General features: G+C 46.8%; 1 protein-coding gene across 4 annotated transcripts in view; it reads right to left on the reverse strand.

The window, feature by feature from the left end:
- The window catches only part of NR3C1 (nuclear receptor subfamily 3 group C member 1), a 59,628-nt gene that overhangs the window by 13,731 nt on the left and 28,921 nt on the right, over positions 1–16,976 (reverse strand). For all 4 annotated transcript variants that reach the window (XM_062502431.1, XM_062502430.1, XM_062502429.1 and 1 more), the window contains exons 3-5: positions 10,902–11,065; positions 6,707–6,823; positions 1,809–2,087 (exon numbers count right to left, since the gene is read on the reverse strand). In XM_062502431.1, the coding sequence (XP_062358415.1) occupies positions 1,809–2,087; positions 6,707–6,823; positions 10,902–11,065 (560 nt within the window). The remainder of the gene's footprint in view (positions 1–1,808; positions 2,088–6,706; positions 6,824–10,901; positions 11,066–16,976) is intronic.

Below are 16,976 nucleotides of genomic sequence, written 5' to 3' on the forward strand. Positions count from 1 at the left end.
AGAAGACTGAGCTAATTCAGCACAAGTGCCCAGTGCAAAGAGCCCTGACACAGAATGCCAGAATCACTGAGGCTGGAGAAGTCCCCAGGATCACTGAGTCCAACCTGCCCCACCTCATCAACCAGACCCCACACAAATCTCTCCAGTCACATCTCTGCTGGACATGGATGTATTTGAGTTTTCCAGCCTTTCTTTCCCACTGTTAATTTATTTCCCCTGCTCAAAGAGACACAGTTATGACTCATAAATCTCATTATCAGGCTTTTTTCTTCTTCTCTTTTTTTTGGCAGACCTGTTCTGTGATGTTATTTTTGGGTAACCTATGCGTCATGGAGGTGTTTTTGCCAGGGTTTTTGAGAACAGGTAGTGAAAAGCATTGACAGGGGTGAGAGGGAAATAAACACTGGGCTTTGTTCTGTAGGAACAAACATCTTCAGCTTCCCTTGGCCCTGGCCTCTCCAAGACAGATGCCACGTGTCACATCCAAAGCTGAGATCTGACACAGTTTCTTCTGTCTCACTGTGTCTTTAGGTGGGAGCCAAAAGAGCAGCAAACCTCCCTCTTTGACCAGGTAAAAGTCAGCTGGAACAAAGCTGGAGAGAAAATAACACCTTGACTTCCACCCTGGAGCTGGACAGTGAGGGGGGAGTCAGGAAGATCCATCCATGGACACAGACCCAGTGAGCCAGCAGGGTGATGCTGGGCTGCAGAAGTCAAGAGAACCTCACCGCTAAAAACATTCAAGAAATAATTGTTTACTGCCCAGAGCAGCTGTGGTGTCCCTGGATCCCTGGCAGTGCCCGAGGCCAGGTTGGACATTGGGGTTGGAGCAGCCTGGGACAGTGGGAGGTGTCCCTGCCATGGCAGGGGTGGCACTGGGTGGGATTTAGGGTCCCTTCCAACCCAAACCATTCTGGCATTCTGTGAATCTGGAGATAGAACTAATACAAATTAGTTCTATAATTAGTTCTGTAATACTTTGACAACAAATGCCTATTTAAGTAAGAATTTTAATATTCAATGGTCAAAATGTTCAAGTAAAATGACCTAATTTGTGGTAAATAAATGTTTTTATCTGCATTTTTTCTGCTCTTCTGCTCTGGAAGTACCTGAGCCATTCCCTGTGTCTACCTGTGCATTCCCTGTGTCTGTTCATCTCCAGCGTGTCTCTGCCCATTCCCAGGGTGTCTCTGCCCATTCCCAGGGTGTCTCTGCCCATTCCCAGTGAGTCTCAGTCCATTCCCAGTGTGTCTCAGTCCATTCCCAGTATGTCTCAGTCCATTCCCAGGGTGTCTCTGCCCATTCCCAGGGTGTCTCTGCCCATTCCCAGGGTGTCTCTGCCCATTCCCAGTATGTCTCAGTCCATTCCCAGTGTGTCTCTGCCCATTCCCAGGGTGTCTCAGCCCATTCCCAGTATGTCTCTGCCCATTCCCAGGGTGTCTCTGCCCATTCCCAGTGGGTCTCAGTCCATTCCCAGCATGTCTCTGCCCATTCCCAGTATGTCTCTGCCCATTCCCAGGGTGTCTCTGCCCATTCCCAGTGAGTCTCAGTCCATTCCCAGTATGTCTCTGCCCATTCCCAGCATGTCTCAGTCCATTCCCAGTATGTCTCAGTCCATTCCCAGCGTGTCTCAGTCCATTCCCAGTATGTCTCTGCCCATTCCCAGGGTGTTTCTGCCCATTCCCAGGGTGTCTCAGTCCATTCCCAGCGTGTCTCTGCCCATTCCCAGCGTGTCTCTGCCCATTCCCAGCGTGTCTCTGCCCATTCCCAGTATGTCTCAGTCCATTCCCAGTGTCTCTGTGCCTCACCTGGGATTGCCTTTGCCCACTTGACTGCAGCGACCACCTGGCGCCCTCCCAGCATGTTGAGTGTGGAGAGGATCCTCCAGCTGGAGTCGGGCAGAGAGCTGTCGTAGCCCGAGTAGAGCACCTCGGGCTCGATGACCTCGAGCAGGGACACCAGGGTGGGTGTGAGCTGTGGCAGGGAGGCTGGCACGATGCTCTTGTTGCCAGCTGCCTCCGGAGCCTCGCGCGCGCCCGCCGCGCCGCCCTGCTGCAGCCCCTTGATCTTCTTCTTCGTCTTCCGGGCTGCAAATTCGGGGAGGGCACAGGTGAGGGCATGGAAATGAGCACACGGAGGTAAACACAGCTGAGGAAATGCTGCTCTCCTCCCTCCTGAGCTGGCAGCAGGGCACTGAAACCTGCACACCTCTGGTTTGCAAAGTCGGGTATTTCCCATTCCTTCCAAGCAAACTTCCAGTGAAAATTATGTTTTACCTTTTAATAAAAGCCACATTTATGCCAACGCTTCGAAATGTTCAGTAATGTCTGCAGGTACCTTACAAGGCTGACCCTAAAATACAAGGCTGACCTAAAATACAAGGGTCAATCCCACCACTGGAAATATCTGCAGGACTGCACACTTTAAAATACCAACCACAGAAACTAGGCAAAAGAAAGGGAAAAAATATATTTAATGGGTAAGAAGTTACTGGATCTCTTGAGCCAGGGAAAACAGGGTTTTTTTTTAAATGCTGGGCAGGAGGAGCTTTTTCTCTTGCCAGCTCTCTTGCATATAAATCACTGCTGCGTAATTAAACCATAAAACTCATTCGCCAAATAAATAAAACATCACACAGAGATGTTAACTGTAAACTACAAAAAGTTGGAGCAACAATTTTATTAGCATCTTGTCCCTAATGGAGTCTCCTGCTTGGCTCTGGCTCTCCTGGATGCAGGCAGCCACACGGAACTCGCTGTTTAACAGAGACCAAACGAGCCCAGCTCCTTCCCTGGGTGCCTCAGTTAATTAATTGATTTCTGCTCTGCAACTTCCGAGGTAAATCCATAGCCCATAAAGTATCACGTAATGTGGTCGTGCATTCCAAGTTCCTCCTGACCTCTCCAGAATTCCCTGAGCACCCAAAATTCACCAAGCCCACAGTGCCAGCACAGAACCCCCTCCTGGGCCAGCTTCTCCCTCTGGCTGCAGCAGAGCCTTTGGAAAACAACTGTCAAAGACAAGGAATCCTCTACAGACCTTGCACAAACTGCATTTTCCCAAAGTTTTGTAGACTGGCCTCATGTGCCAAGCCTGCCATGAGGGAATAGCAACAGTTGTTTCCTTGGAGCAAAGAGCTTCTTGTTATTCTCATCTCAATTTGGAAATGGCTGCTTCAAAATCCTTTCATATTCTGGCATTTTTATGCCCCGTTATCCGTGTTCTGAAGAGCAAATGAAGTGCTTTGACTTAAATTTAGAAGCACATGCCTTCAGCTTCCTGCAGACACCTGGATGGAGTATTTCCAGCCCAGAAAGCCTGATAAAATTATAATCAAAATAAACAGATCTGATAAGACAAATCATTATGCAAGAATTTTTATTAGGCTGTTATCAGTCCTGACTTAGATATATAGTTGTACCTCACAGAAAAAAAAAAAAAAAAGAAAGCTGAGCTACTATATTTCTATGCAATTAATTTTCAAATAATAAAAAGATAACTAATTTAAAGCCAGCTCCTCCTAAGGGCACATTACAGGAGATAACCCCCACAGATAAACTCAGCATGGAGAGAAAAGCATCCAAGATTTTCTGTTCAAAACAGACAAAACCCCCCAAGAACCAAACTCATGCAGTCTGGCATCCTCCAGGCTGCAAAGGCTTCCTCCTCCCTGCCCAGGGGCAGATGGCCTGAGCACCTGAGCCAGGTGAGCACCTGAGCCAGGTGAGCACCTGAGCCAGGTCAGGGAGGGACCTTCCACCACCCCTGGGCACCAGGCACTGCCCTCCTCAACTGGCAACCAGAACCAGCCCACTGCAAACAGAGCAGGGCACAGAATGAGGAAGAATTAAAGATTCCCCCAAAAAACTGAAATAAATTCCCCAAAAAAACTGAAATAAATTCCAAGCGAAGACTGCAGAAAAAACGAATTAATTGCCAAGTTTAACTGTAAAATGTGGCATGAAAGGCCAAAAAAAATTATGAGACCTTTTTTTCACAGGCATAAAACCTAACAATAAATCTTTTCTTCCAGCACATCACAGAGAGAAAGGGTGCCAAGGAACACCAATTAACGGTAGGAGCGGAAATGAGAACTCAAGGAAATAAAGGCTGGAGTACAAAATATCATCATTGTGCTGTGTAAATCTCTGGTACCTGCAGCTTGATAGTTTGAGGTTTTTCCAGTCACCTACGCCCCCAAAAAATATGCAACAGAAAAAAGAAAGTTCCAGAAAGGGATGATAAGCAGGGCCAAAGGGATGACTGGTGGAATTGAGGTATTTTCCAATCTTAATGACTTTAAGGTAAAAAAGACTAATAGAAAATTATCAAGTGACTAGAAAGGGCCATTTTTAACTCAGGACAAGAACAGATCAATGGAAATATTGCACGACAGAAGGAATGAATGAATTCATTAATTTAAAAATAAATTAGTTTTCTACCCAATACCTGACAGTGAAATCCACCACAGGTACTAGAAACAGAGATAGCAGAACAGGGCAGGCTCCTGGAAAAAGTCCAGCAGGAAGTCAGGTGAGTGCAAGGGGCCCAAGGACTGATGGATACTGGGATCTCTTCTGACCCTTCACTGGTTTGCTACAACCACTGTCTATGCACTGAGGATGCAGCTGGGGACTTCTCAAAAAGAAATTACTGTCTAAAAGACATGCAAATTTAATTCTCTTTTAAACAAGTCATTCCTGAACTGTGACCCTAAAATAGACAAGATAAAAGAAACTGGATTTTAGTCTCTTCTGTACTTTATGCTGCCTCCCAGTTTGCTTTTCTGCATGACCACTCTTCCATCTGTTCAGATCTGTCCCAAAAATCTTTTGTTTTCAGGGTGTTTTTCACACCTTTTCACACTACTCTGGGTTCTTCCATTTTGTGCTGCTGAGTTTCTAGATTCCTTTTCCCTCTCAGCCATAGAAGCTTCCCTCTCCCCACCTTCCCCAACAACTTATATAACAAAATCCATCCTCCAAAACCTCACTATTCTCTAGGATTCCCCGTGCCAGAATTCAGACAAACTGCCCTGGAAGGGCTCCAGCCCGCATGTGGAGAAGAGACAAGAGCCCGACGTCATCCCACTGCATTTTCTGTGCTGCAGAAGGGGCCAGGCTGCACAGCGTGGAGCGACCTGGGCTTGGGCAGGGTGGGACTGCATGAGCTCTGAGACCTTCCCAGCCCAAAGCTTTCCACACCTCTCTGATTCCATGTCCTAGAGCCACAGACAGCAGTACTGGTGTCCACTGAAAGTGATGCAGGAGGGAAAAGCTCACAATGGGAGCACCAAACCTGACTGCTAGAGAACTGTTCCCTACTGTGAGAGCACTCTGTCAACAGATAAATATATGAATACCACAGATGGATTCTGAAAACAACTACAAAGAGAAAAACCAGAAATCAACCTTAACCAAAATGTATGATTTTCCAGCTCAAAAGCAGACCTGTGGGGTTTGGCATGATTTAAGCTGCCTTTAGGCTCTGCTGTGACACGTCCTTGCTCCCAGCCACGCGGGCAGGGCAGAGACCTGTCCCCCCTGGTGTCCCCATGGACAGCAGGAGTAGCAAGAGGCCTGTCCTGCTCTGACCTCTGCAGGATGAGGTCCAGCCCACTGGGAATGTCCAAAACCTAAATCCAGTTCCTGAGAGACGCCGAGTGTCCTTTAGGGATTTATTTCAGAACCCACTACTGCAGGTTTTGGCTGCAGCCTCCCTTCCTGCACACACATCATGACAACAGCTCAACAAACGGAGCAGCATCATCCCACCCTCCCTGAGGAGGATGTGCCTGCTCCAGCCCCTGCAGCCCAGGAGAAGGGATGCTGTGTCCTCCTGAGGGAGGCTGGCAGCAGAAGGGAAGGACGTGCTAACACAGCGTGTGCTTCACAGATCTCTTTAACTTATCACTTGCACCTCACCAAGGATATTATCACTGACTCAGATGGAATTCTGCTCATCCTTGGAGCTGACAAACATCTTTGACATTTCTATTTTATCTGACAAGTTTGATTGTACAGGTACCACCAGGATAACTGCACTAGTAAATGCTTCATTAATCTCTGCTGCTCAAGGAAAAACAGCAAACATAAAATGAAGCTGACACTAATAAAAATGTTTTATGCCATTTTACAACTGCTGCTAAATCTCTGGGTGATGTGGCCTTCGGATTCTCATGAGTCATTCAGGACTCAGCAGAGAACAACGATGTGGTGGCATGTTACATTTAACCAACGTTTTCTGGAGAACTTCTGACAGATATTTAAGAAGAATCTGAAGCATAAACAAAAGTACTTCGATTTTCTTCAGCTGGAAGATGCAATCCCCACTCCCATCCCTGTCCTCCACAGCCTCAGTGTCAGGTCACTCAGACAGCACACCCTCCTCCAGGTGTTACACCTCCCTCCAGGTGTTCTCCAGGAGTTCTGCTGTCTCACATTCACACGGGAATGAAAAGCAACCCCTGTCTGTGTGCGTGACTCACCTGTGCTGAGCACACAGACAGCAAGTGAGCACAGACAGGAGAGGTTTCAGCACCAATGCTGCTGCCACAAATGAAGCTCAGGCTGCAGTTCTGCCCAGCCCTGGCTGCAATGCCCATAAAGCAGCCCAGCCCTGGCTGCAATGCCCATAAAGCAGCCCAGGCTGCAGCTGTGCCAGCCCTGCCCCAGCAGTGCCCACAGTGCAGGCAGGGCTGTGTTACCTTCCAGGTTCATGCCCGCCTGCAGACACTTGCGGTAGCGGCACGCGGGGCAGTTCTTCCTGCGGATCTTGTCGATGATGCAGTCGTTCCTGCCGGCACACAGGTAATTGTGCTGCCCTGGGACAAACACACACACACACAAATGTCAGCTCCCCACGGCCCAGAACCCCTCAGCACAGCAGGGACCGCTGAAAACCTTCACCCGTGTGCCCTGCAAAAACACCAGGATCCGCCCGGCTTCACACACCCGAACCCATCTCTTGTGTTCAGATCTCAAAACCAATACATTCACGTAGAAATATTATTTTCTGTTAACGTCAGGCAACTGCTATTTTTAAAACGATTTCCCCTTGGATTTAAGCCTTCTACAGCAGGTTTCCCATTTCTCTAAACAGTCTGACAAGAGACATAAATAATGTGCAGAAACACATGCTGAGAAAACACTTGTAAACATTTCTACAGAGCACAGACACAGCTTCATCACCTGGACAGGCATGAAACCCTCCTGTAACTTACAGCCTGACCTGGACAAACCTAATTCTCTGACTTTTTTATGGATTCGCAGATTCAGAGCAAAACTGGCCCTGAAAACATGACAAGTTGAAGTACATAAATTAAAATAACTGTATTTCTTAGCTGTTTAGAGCAGGGCAACAGAAGTATCTATTCTTAATTATATGAGTTATGTGAGTGAGTGAATGTCTGCATGTAACTTATTTAGGGAAAGGTATTACCAAAGAATATCCATCTCCCAGACAGGGGTCAAGGAGCATGTTTTTCCAGAGAGCAGAAAGCTGCAGCCTGGGCTTTTACACTGTATTGCAAAGTACTGACAGTACAATATTGTGAGAAACAAATAGATTTTCCAAATACTGAGTTATTAGCAACAGAGTCCAAGAGTTTTCTCACAGGAAAACAGCTCGGAGAAGGAATTTCTTACAAGTCAGCTGTGAAAATTATGGGCATGCAGAGTTCATTCCTATGGCTTTGGCCAAACTTCTCCTGTGAAGTGTCTCAAGCTGATATTCCAAGGAATGTTTTTCTGAGTGATCCCCCCCGCCTCCGCCACCTTTTCCACTTGGGGAAGAGGAGCCTTCCTGGCTCTTGTGCCAGCTTTGTGTTTAATTAATTCAGACAACAGCTCTTTGACTCACCATTCTGGTTGCCATTAGCATCCTAACAGAGAAACACACATGAAATAATGAAGTGATGCCCATGTGCTAGCACTGCAGTGGAGCAGACAGCAGCCCCATGTCCCTCCACGCTGTTTGATGAGAGCACAGGTTCACACTTCAGTACAGACACTGCAGGTGAGCATTCTCCTGAGCTGCTCCATTTTATTCCCAACAAAGAGCTTCCTGTCCGCCAATGCTTGCTTTCTTGGATTTACTGCTCACCTTGACAGGACCAAGCTACATTATCTCTTTGTGTTTATATTATATCAAAGCCCTCCTGTCACACGAAAATTTTGGGGGAAAATGAAGGGAATTTGGTACTCCATGTTTGCCTCTCCTGCTGCCCAGGGACGTGCCAGTGGTCAAAGAAACGTGCTACAGTTCCCTGTGCTGCTCAAACTCAGATACTCCACAAATACCCTGGCAAAACCAGGAGTGAGCCAATGCAGGTGTTTCCAGGGGAATCTGGGGCACACAGGGGCAGTTTTCAGAGGCTGGCCAATGCCATCCCCATCCCCATCCCGCCCACAGCCCCCACTGGTTCCAGGGCTCTGATGTACTGTGGCACCAACAGCTCTGTGCCCATTTCAGCACAGCAGCCTAGAAAAAGGTTGGGAATTGCAGACAAAGGACTTTGGAGGATGGGAAGCAAGCTGCTGATGAACAAAGCCAATGTGGAGCAGAGCAGGAGGGAGAGGAGCTGGGGAGTGTGCAGGGAGGGAGGTGTGGAGCTGGGAGCAGAGGTGAGAGGATCCAGGCTGGAACACTGCAGGGAAGCACTGGGACTTGAGCAGGGCTGGGGCTGAGCCTGGAGAAACTCAGCCACGAGGGCTCTGAAACAGCTGAAATGTGTTTCAGGACTAGAAAAAGCCATCTCTGGCCAGCCTGGGCTCCTGAAGAAAGGCCTGTCTGCCTGAAGAGCTGCACATAAATCCACAGCTGCTGTCCCACCTTCACCCTTCCTCTTCTCCTCTGCTTCTACTCCCTGCTGAAAAAACGCACTTTATATTGACTTCCTAGACATGGACACTTCCAGTTTCTGTGACTATTTCTGTCACAGTACACAAGCCTGGAGGCAAAGGTGGAAAAAAGGGCTTTGGCTAAAGGCTGGATAATGAGTGTGCAGAGTCAGCTCGATCTGAACACTAACAGGTGCCTGGCAGCCACTAATAAAAAGGATATTGCAGGCACAAATTCTTTTTACATGTGTTCCTAATAAGAAAAATGCCTATAGAAAACAAAACCAAATTATTTGTTCCTTAAAGTGAAGACTAGGACTAGCAGATCCTGGAAGCTGTCCTGCAAACATCCATGTCAGTAATGGAAGGATTTAGGGTGCTCAGTCCTTGGTGCCATGGCCCAGCTGACATGGTGGTGATAGATCAATGGCTGCACTTGATGATCTTGGAGGTCTTTTCCTACCTTAATCATTCTGGGATTCTGTGAAAAGTGGGATAATTTGTGCATAATCCAAATGGAATTGAGGTGAGCCTCGTGGAACCAATTGCCACAAGCCTGCTCACATTTTTAGTATCAAGACAGTTGATTTACGGTGTGCCAAAACCCAGAAGGAATCGCTGGAGTGATTCCTTCCCGTATCAATACTTTTGTGATTTATTTAAGCTTGAGAACAGGCAAACACGTGGCTGTGGCACACGTCCAGCTGCCTCATGCACTGTCTGCAGAGGGATCTCTGGTGACCATGTTTTAATCAGAGGCACAGGCGATTATTTGCTTTGCACTCGAGCTCACGCTGCCTTGCTGTACTTCAGCTCCCACAGAGCCAACACCCTTTGTGAGCAGCAGAAACCACGACACGAACTCGACTTTCCTGATCCCTCCAAGAGGCTCTGCCCTTCCATGGAGCTCCCCATGGCCCCTGGTGAGCCAGGAACCGGGGGAAAAGTGCTGCTTGTGAGGACTGAACGGTGGCTTGTCTTGTCAGACAGCTTCCCTCTCCTCCAGTGACCCCAGCGTGCACAAAGCTCAGCAGAAAGAGCCTGCTCCAGCAGGGCTGCACGAGGAGGGCACGAGACAGGAAACCTGCAGGGCCAGAACTAAGAATGGTGTTCCTCAGACCTGAGGAATCACCATCCTCCCAGAAACACTGGGAATATGCTGCAGTTTTCCTGCACGTGACACTGAAGCAGTCAGATCTTGGGGTACAACCCAGTCCCTCACAAACTGGCTACTGATGCACCCAAAATCACACAGTGCTTATTCACATTAGTTTTCCATCATCTCTCTTTTCCAGAATGATCTTCTCTAATCCCAACTGGAGAGAAATCTCAGTGACTGAATCCCACACCCTGGTACCCAGTGTCCCTGCAAATAACACCCAGGGACATGAACGCAATTCAACCAACATTGTTTACAGGAAGAACTGTAAAATGACAATAACCTCACACACACACCACATTTACCAAGTTCCATGTAAGTTTTCTCCACAAACCAACTAATCTCACACTGAAAAAAATCACAAACTTTACAAATCAATTGCACACAGACAAATATCTGTATGAAAATGGGACAAATAAACAAAAACAACAGTGAAAGAAAATGACAGAGACAAAAGCCAAGACAACAACAAATTCTTTTACACAGAGTGAATGGGAGCATTTTATCAATGTGAATGGAATCCATGCTTTGGATAATGCACCATTATCAATGTGATTTACTATGACAAGATCAGTGATCTAATGGATAGGATGTTCAGTAGGATTTTAGCAAAACCAAGGATGCTGGGTTTGAAAATGGACAATATGCATGGGGATTTTATATTCATATAAAATAATAATGCAATTGTAATATATTACAAATATAATAATATGAATACTATCACTATTATAAAATATTAATAAAATAAAATAAATTATATAGATAATAATATAGATATTATAATTTTCTTATATACTTATAATAAATAATAAATAAATAAATAATGTAATATTTATAACTATGGAAATAAATACAACGAACACAAAAACATTAAGCAGCCACGTTATCCAAGCAGGTCCTACCTTCCACTGCCCTTTTGAAGAACACTTTGCAGCTGCCACACGTCAGGACACCGTAGTGGCACCCGGAGGCCTCATCAGAGCACACCAGGCACAGCTTGGGAGGTGGTCCCGTGCTTGCTGAGGTTGTGGATGGAGAAGAGCTTACATCTGACCTCATTCCAGGGCTGCAACAAAGCAGAAAAATGCCTTTAACTGGGCTCGAGGGGAACACAGGGCTGGCACCTGCCAGGAATGCCTTGTCCCCACCTCGGTGGGACAGTTCTGCACAGAAACAGTTAAACAAGGACTTCTGTAAAAAACCAAGTAAAGCTGCAGGGATTTTTCACGGCCTATTTGGCTGCATCAAGATTCCTTCCCTTACACGTTTCTGAAGCCAAGTTTCTTGCACAATTATCCCAGCCTTTAAAATTGACTCTTAAAACATGTTCTTACTCCATATTGTTTCCATTACTGCCACATTCCCTGCAGTCTGCAAAAGGGCTGCCTTCCCAGCACCACCACTGGCTGCTCTACTGGGATGGTGTTATGCAAGAAGCTGTGCAAATTGGGCCATATAGCAAATTTTCACAGTAACAAGTGATCATTTCACCCCAGCAGCTTGGGAGAAGAATGAGAAATATTCCCCATTTCAGGATCAGGATGTAAACACCCAGCCTAGCTACAAACGAAGGGGTGGTTTGTCAAAAAAAAAAAAAAACAACAAAAAAACAAATCCCTCTTAGAACAACAAACAATCCATCGTAATCACCTTGGAGCTGCTCCTAATCCTCGGGGTTGACCCAGAAGTGCTGAGCCAGAGCTTAGAGGATGATCTTATAGAGCTGGAGCCCCAAAAATGGCAGGGCCCCACAGCCCTGCAAAGGCTCAGCTTGCTGAGTTCATCCACCTCCACATGAGGAACAATTTCTTTCCATGGAGGGTGGCAGAGACTGGAACAGCTGCCCAGCACGTCCCTCTCCAGACACATCCCAAACCCACCTGGACACGTCCCTGTGTCCCTGCTCCAGGTGACCCTGCCTTGCCAGGGGGTTGGATGGGATGAGGTTCCTTCCAGACATCCCTTCCAACCCCAGCTATTATTCTGGGATTTCCAACTAACTCTGAAACTCCTAAAAAATGATTTCTGTACTGCCTGCTTCACTTGAAACTGATTTTCACAGAAAATCCTGTTCACCAGGGTTCTAGCCACTCTCCAGATGAAGCTAGAAAAATGACACTTTTATTTAAGGTTTTGGTGCCTCTCCTTGGAAACTCTCCAGACCATCCACGTTCCCTGATGTGGGCTTAACATTTGTATGTGGGATGGCTTTTGCATGGAAAATTCCTTTTCCTCTCCTCAAGGAAGTCTGACCAGATTTGGTCACACATTTAAAAAAACTCACAGCTCCACCAAGCTCACGCAAACCTTAAAATTCCATCCCAAATGAAGACATTCCAACACCTGGGAGCTCTGCTTTGGCACAGGTCCTTATGTCCCATCCCCAGAGAGCACCTGAGAAATGGCCCATCCATGAATCCAAAGCACTTTGAAATTGTGTCTGCTCTTTCTTATAGGGACTGGGGCAACCAAAAGACAAGGAGCAGGATCCTCCCACTCAAATACAGAAGGATCAAAGTCAAACCACAATAAATGTGTCAATGAAGTTCTCACTTCGACAAAAACGGAACCAGAAGGCAGAGAGAAGCTAAAATTACTTGTGTTAGGGGGAAAAAAATGAGAGAGCACAGGCAGGCCAAGAGCTGTAGGATGTGTAGAACCCCTAAAACCAGTGTCTGAGCTGGGGAGAAGCTGAGCTTTGTCTCAGAGTAGAGGGGGCTGAGCAGAAGGGAAAACACCAGACAGGAACACAGCAAGAGCTTCAACATGCTGGCAGGGCAGGGGGAAGAGGAGAGCAAGGACCAGAACAAGGGTGGTGCAAAGCCATCAGCAGGAAAGGCTGGCAGCAGGAATGGAGGAGAATGAGTCAAGCTTGAGGGAAAAAGGGGAAGAAAGTGGCCCCTCTTTTCCCAAAGGGAAGAATGATTCCTTTCAGAACTTGGAAAAGAAGTGAAATGTGTCACGAGCAGTATCGGTGGAATGCTCCACACGTCTCCTCCGTGGCTCTGTCAGAGCTCACTGATGGAGCTGCATCCCTGCTCACCAGCCATGCTATGCCTTTCCTGGCTTCTCCAACTAGTTTGTCTCTTTTTTAAGAGCAATGAGCTTTAATAAACCCCTCTGGTTGCACAAGCCAGCCCTCAGCATCCAAGCCATGGCAGGATGTAATTCAAGCCAGTCCCACTTATCTGATGTCCGTAGGAACACACATCTTTAATTACAGGCTCATCCTGCTCTCTGCCTTCCTCAAGTGCACAGACCTCGAGGAACAGAGCCCTGCAGGGATGGAGGGATATCCCACAGCTCTGCAGGGATGCAGGGACATCCCACATCCCTGCGAGGATGGAGGGACATCCCACATCCCACAGATCTGCAGGGATGCAGGGACATCCCACATCCCACAGCTCTGCAGGGATGCAGGGACATCCCACATCCCACAGCTCTGCAGGGATGCAGGGACATCCCACAGCTCTGCAGGGATGCAGGGACATCCCACATCCCACAGATCTGCAGGGATGAAGGGACATCCCACATCCCACAGCTCTGCAGGGATGCAGGGACATCCCACATCCCACAGATCTGCAGGGATGCAGGGACATCCCACATCCCACATCCCTGCAAGGATGCAGGGACATCCCACATCCCACAGATCTGCAGGGATGCAGGGACATCCCACAGCCCTGTCCCCTCCCAGCAGGGAGCTGGTGGCTGTGGGGCTGCAGAGCAGAGCCCTCCTGGGGAAGGAAGCTGAGGATTCCATTGGCCTCTGCTCCTGCTGTGCTGCTGCTCCAGGGGATTTTAGAAGGAGCCCAGAGACGAGAGGAGAACCTCACACTTGAGAGCCATCCTTGGTTCTTTGCTCTCACACCTGTGTAATCATCTTGAGTAATTCTGACCTCAAAGCTTTGCTTCCTTTCATGTGATACACATATTAATTTCTTCTTTATTTTTTTTATTCTCTCCACTTCTTACTGACACTTTTGGAAAGAGAAATTTGTTTCTCTACTTTTAGACAGTCATATGCAAAAAAAACCCAATTAAAAACCCCAATACTTACCTCAAAACCAAGCAACACCCCTTCCACAAGCAGCAATCACTGTCTGGCTACTCCAAGATGCCTTATTTTCTCTAAAGGTTTAGGCCCAGTGGCTCCTTTTCTAAGACTGAATGTCTCAGAACACTGAAGTACAGGCTAGCGGCTGTGAGAATAAGGGATATATAACCTGAGAATAAGGAATATATAACTGTGGGAATACGGAATATATAACCAGAGAACTTTGCTTCACTGAAATTATTAAAACCAAAAAAAGATAGAAACATCTTTCTATGTATAGTTTTGAAGACAGCTAATTTAGATACAAAAATGAAACTCTTGATACCTCTGAAATTTTTGACAAAAGCATTTTTAAGGAAACATTCATCAGCTGTCAGGGAAACCATGGCAGTGCCAAACATATTCCACTGAAACTTTTCAGTCACCTTTAATTTTTTAACAGGGCTCATTTTCTGTACCAGCACTACTGAAAATGTAATATGAGAAAGAAAACAGATGATATGACTTAGAAAACTAAAAATAAATGATTACATTGATTAATAAAGCAGTAGCCAGCAATCTAATCCGGGCTGCAGGCATATCTTCCCAGGCTGGCTGTATCAGATAAGGGCAGTATTTACTAACGGTGTGGAGAGCTGCCAGCAGCCCCGCTGCTAGAACAGCACCAGGAGGGACTGCAGGGCTCCTGCAGGAGCCACAGCTAGCCAGGCTGACATTTCATCTCCATCTCTCACCTAGATAAACTTATACACACTAAAAGGCAAATGACCACTTCCTAAGGAAGAGGTAAGGCAGGGAAATTACACCCTGAGATTGTACAATAACAGAGTATCTTTCAGTATTTACAGAAATTGCTTTCAACTCAACAAAACCCTAATAAACTATGAGGCTTATCTAGATAAAAGAAAAAAATCAAACAGCACAGATGAGAGAGGAAAAAAGGGTTCCAAATCTGTAAAAACTTTGATTAAATTTCATTTCGGGAGGCAAGGTATCGGTATGGGGTACTAAAGTTAGTACATTCCCGTGTGTTTTTCAGAAACCATTCATATATAATCTGATTTTATTTATTTGTATAGATGCGTTTATCATTTCCAGTCATGGGATCATATGGGGGCAAAACAGAAAACCTAAATGGAGGGGGTGAAATGGGAAATCCTAATGAAGGGCACACAGTGGAAAGGGCTTAACGAAGATGCTGCCCAGGTAACGAGCTGGGCACAAATCAAGCTGTTTAATTAAAGCCATTTTGGGGTTAATCATTCACCAGAGACTTCAACCCCGGCTCAAGGGTCACTGCACCAGGGCTGGGTGTGCTGAGGGCTCTGCGAGGGCTCCGGACCCAGGGTCCTGCTGGGGGATGGTCACAGCCACAGCCTGGACAGAGGGACACGGACAGGGGGACACAGGGGGACAGGGACACACAGACACAGGGACACAGGTACTGAACTGCCAAGAGTAGCTTTAGATTAGACGTTGAGCAGGAATTGTTCCCTGGCAGGGTGGGCAGCCCTGGCACAGGGTGGAATTCCCAGAGCAGCTGTGGCTGCCCCTGGATCCCTGGCAGTGCCCAAGGCCGGGTTGGACACTGGGGCTGGAGCACCTGGGACAGTGGGAGGTGTCCCTGGATGATCCTTAAGGTCCCTTCCAACCCAAACCATTGCATGGTTCTCTGATCCCACGAAAAACAACTCTAGTGAGGCAATGACAAGGGGAACACTTCCAGGAACCAGAATTACTGATCATTTCCAGCCTACAGCCTGCCCCTCTTTTCACCAGCGCACAGAAGGGACGGCCAACCTGGATCACATTCTGCCCAAACACAGTTCACTCCTGACACAGCCAGACACCAGAAATGGACCACCACACCCCCCGGCTCTCAACTGAACCAACTACTGGGAACAGATTCCTAAAAGCAAGTTACTTACTGGTCTAAGTGGTATCACCAAACTAAGAGTAAAGAAACCATTTTCAATGTCATTGCCATCTGGGCCTCCTCCTTATCTTCCAGCAATGAGAACAATGTAAACACTAGGCTGTGGACACTGCCTGATTAAATTTTTTAAATTGTTTATTTATTTCTTCATTAACTAGAGAAACTATTAATTATTTTTATATCCTCCTAGGCAGGGAAGTAGCTTTCAGTTCAAGCAGGAAAAAAATTTAATCCAAGGCTGTTGACACCAGACTTGTCATGACTACTAAAATAGAACGGTGTTTGCCAATTGGAAATAATTCCAGAAAGACATTTTGCTGAGAACCCAAATCACTGGTTTCTTCTGTCTCTTGAAATGTTTTCACTGCATTTTGAAGAGACTAAAAAATTTGTAAGAACCCAGGTTTTCATCCCAAGCTGCCTGAACTCTGCAGACACAGAGCCAGCCTGGCTGGCTGGGTGACACAGAGGCACAAACCACAGGGTGACAGACCCCAAGCCAAGGTGTCCTGAGGTGTTGACTGCTCACAAAGCCACAAATCCTCCCTCCACGTAACTTCCTTACAGACCCACCTATTCTTCAGTTCTCTTTCCTATTTTCTGTTTAAAATGGAGACCTGGATAGCTTTGGTAGGAGTGCTGGTCTTGACGACAAGCACGTCCTCGATGATACCATAACAAAAGAAAAATCTCCTCTGGAGTATTTAACCAAAGGCTGCAAATAAAAGCCCCCAGCATTTCTGGTTTCCAGCTGCTCTGAGAACCAGGACGATTAACACGGTTTCCTTTATCACACACCCAGATAAACACTGTATTATAAAAACCCCAGATAAGCCAGGAAATCAGATTTTGAACTAACGGTCTCGTTTCGTGCAGCATGTCTATGTCACAGCCAAGATAATGCCACCATCAGGGATGTGTCACTCCGGAAGGCCACAGCCAAATTTCCTTCAGTGCCAGAGCCAGAAACTCCTGGTGTGCAGGAGA

Source organism: Cinclus cinclus, chromosome 14 (genome assembly GCF_963662255.1).
Source record: "Cinclus cinclus chromosome 14, bCinCin1.1, whole genome shotgun sequence".
NCBI lineage: Eukaryota > Metazoa > Chordata > Aves > Passeriformes > Cinclidae > Cinclus > Cinclus cinclus.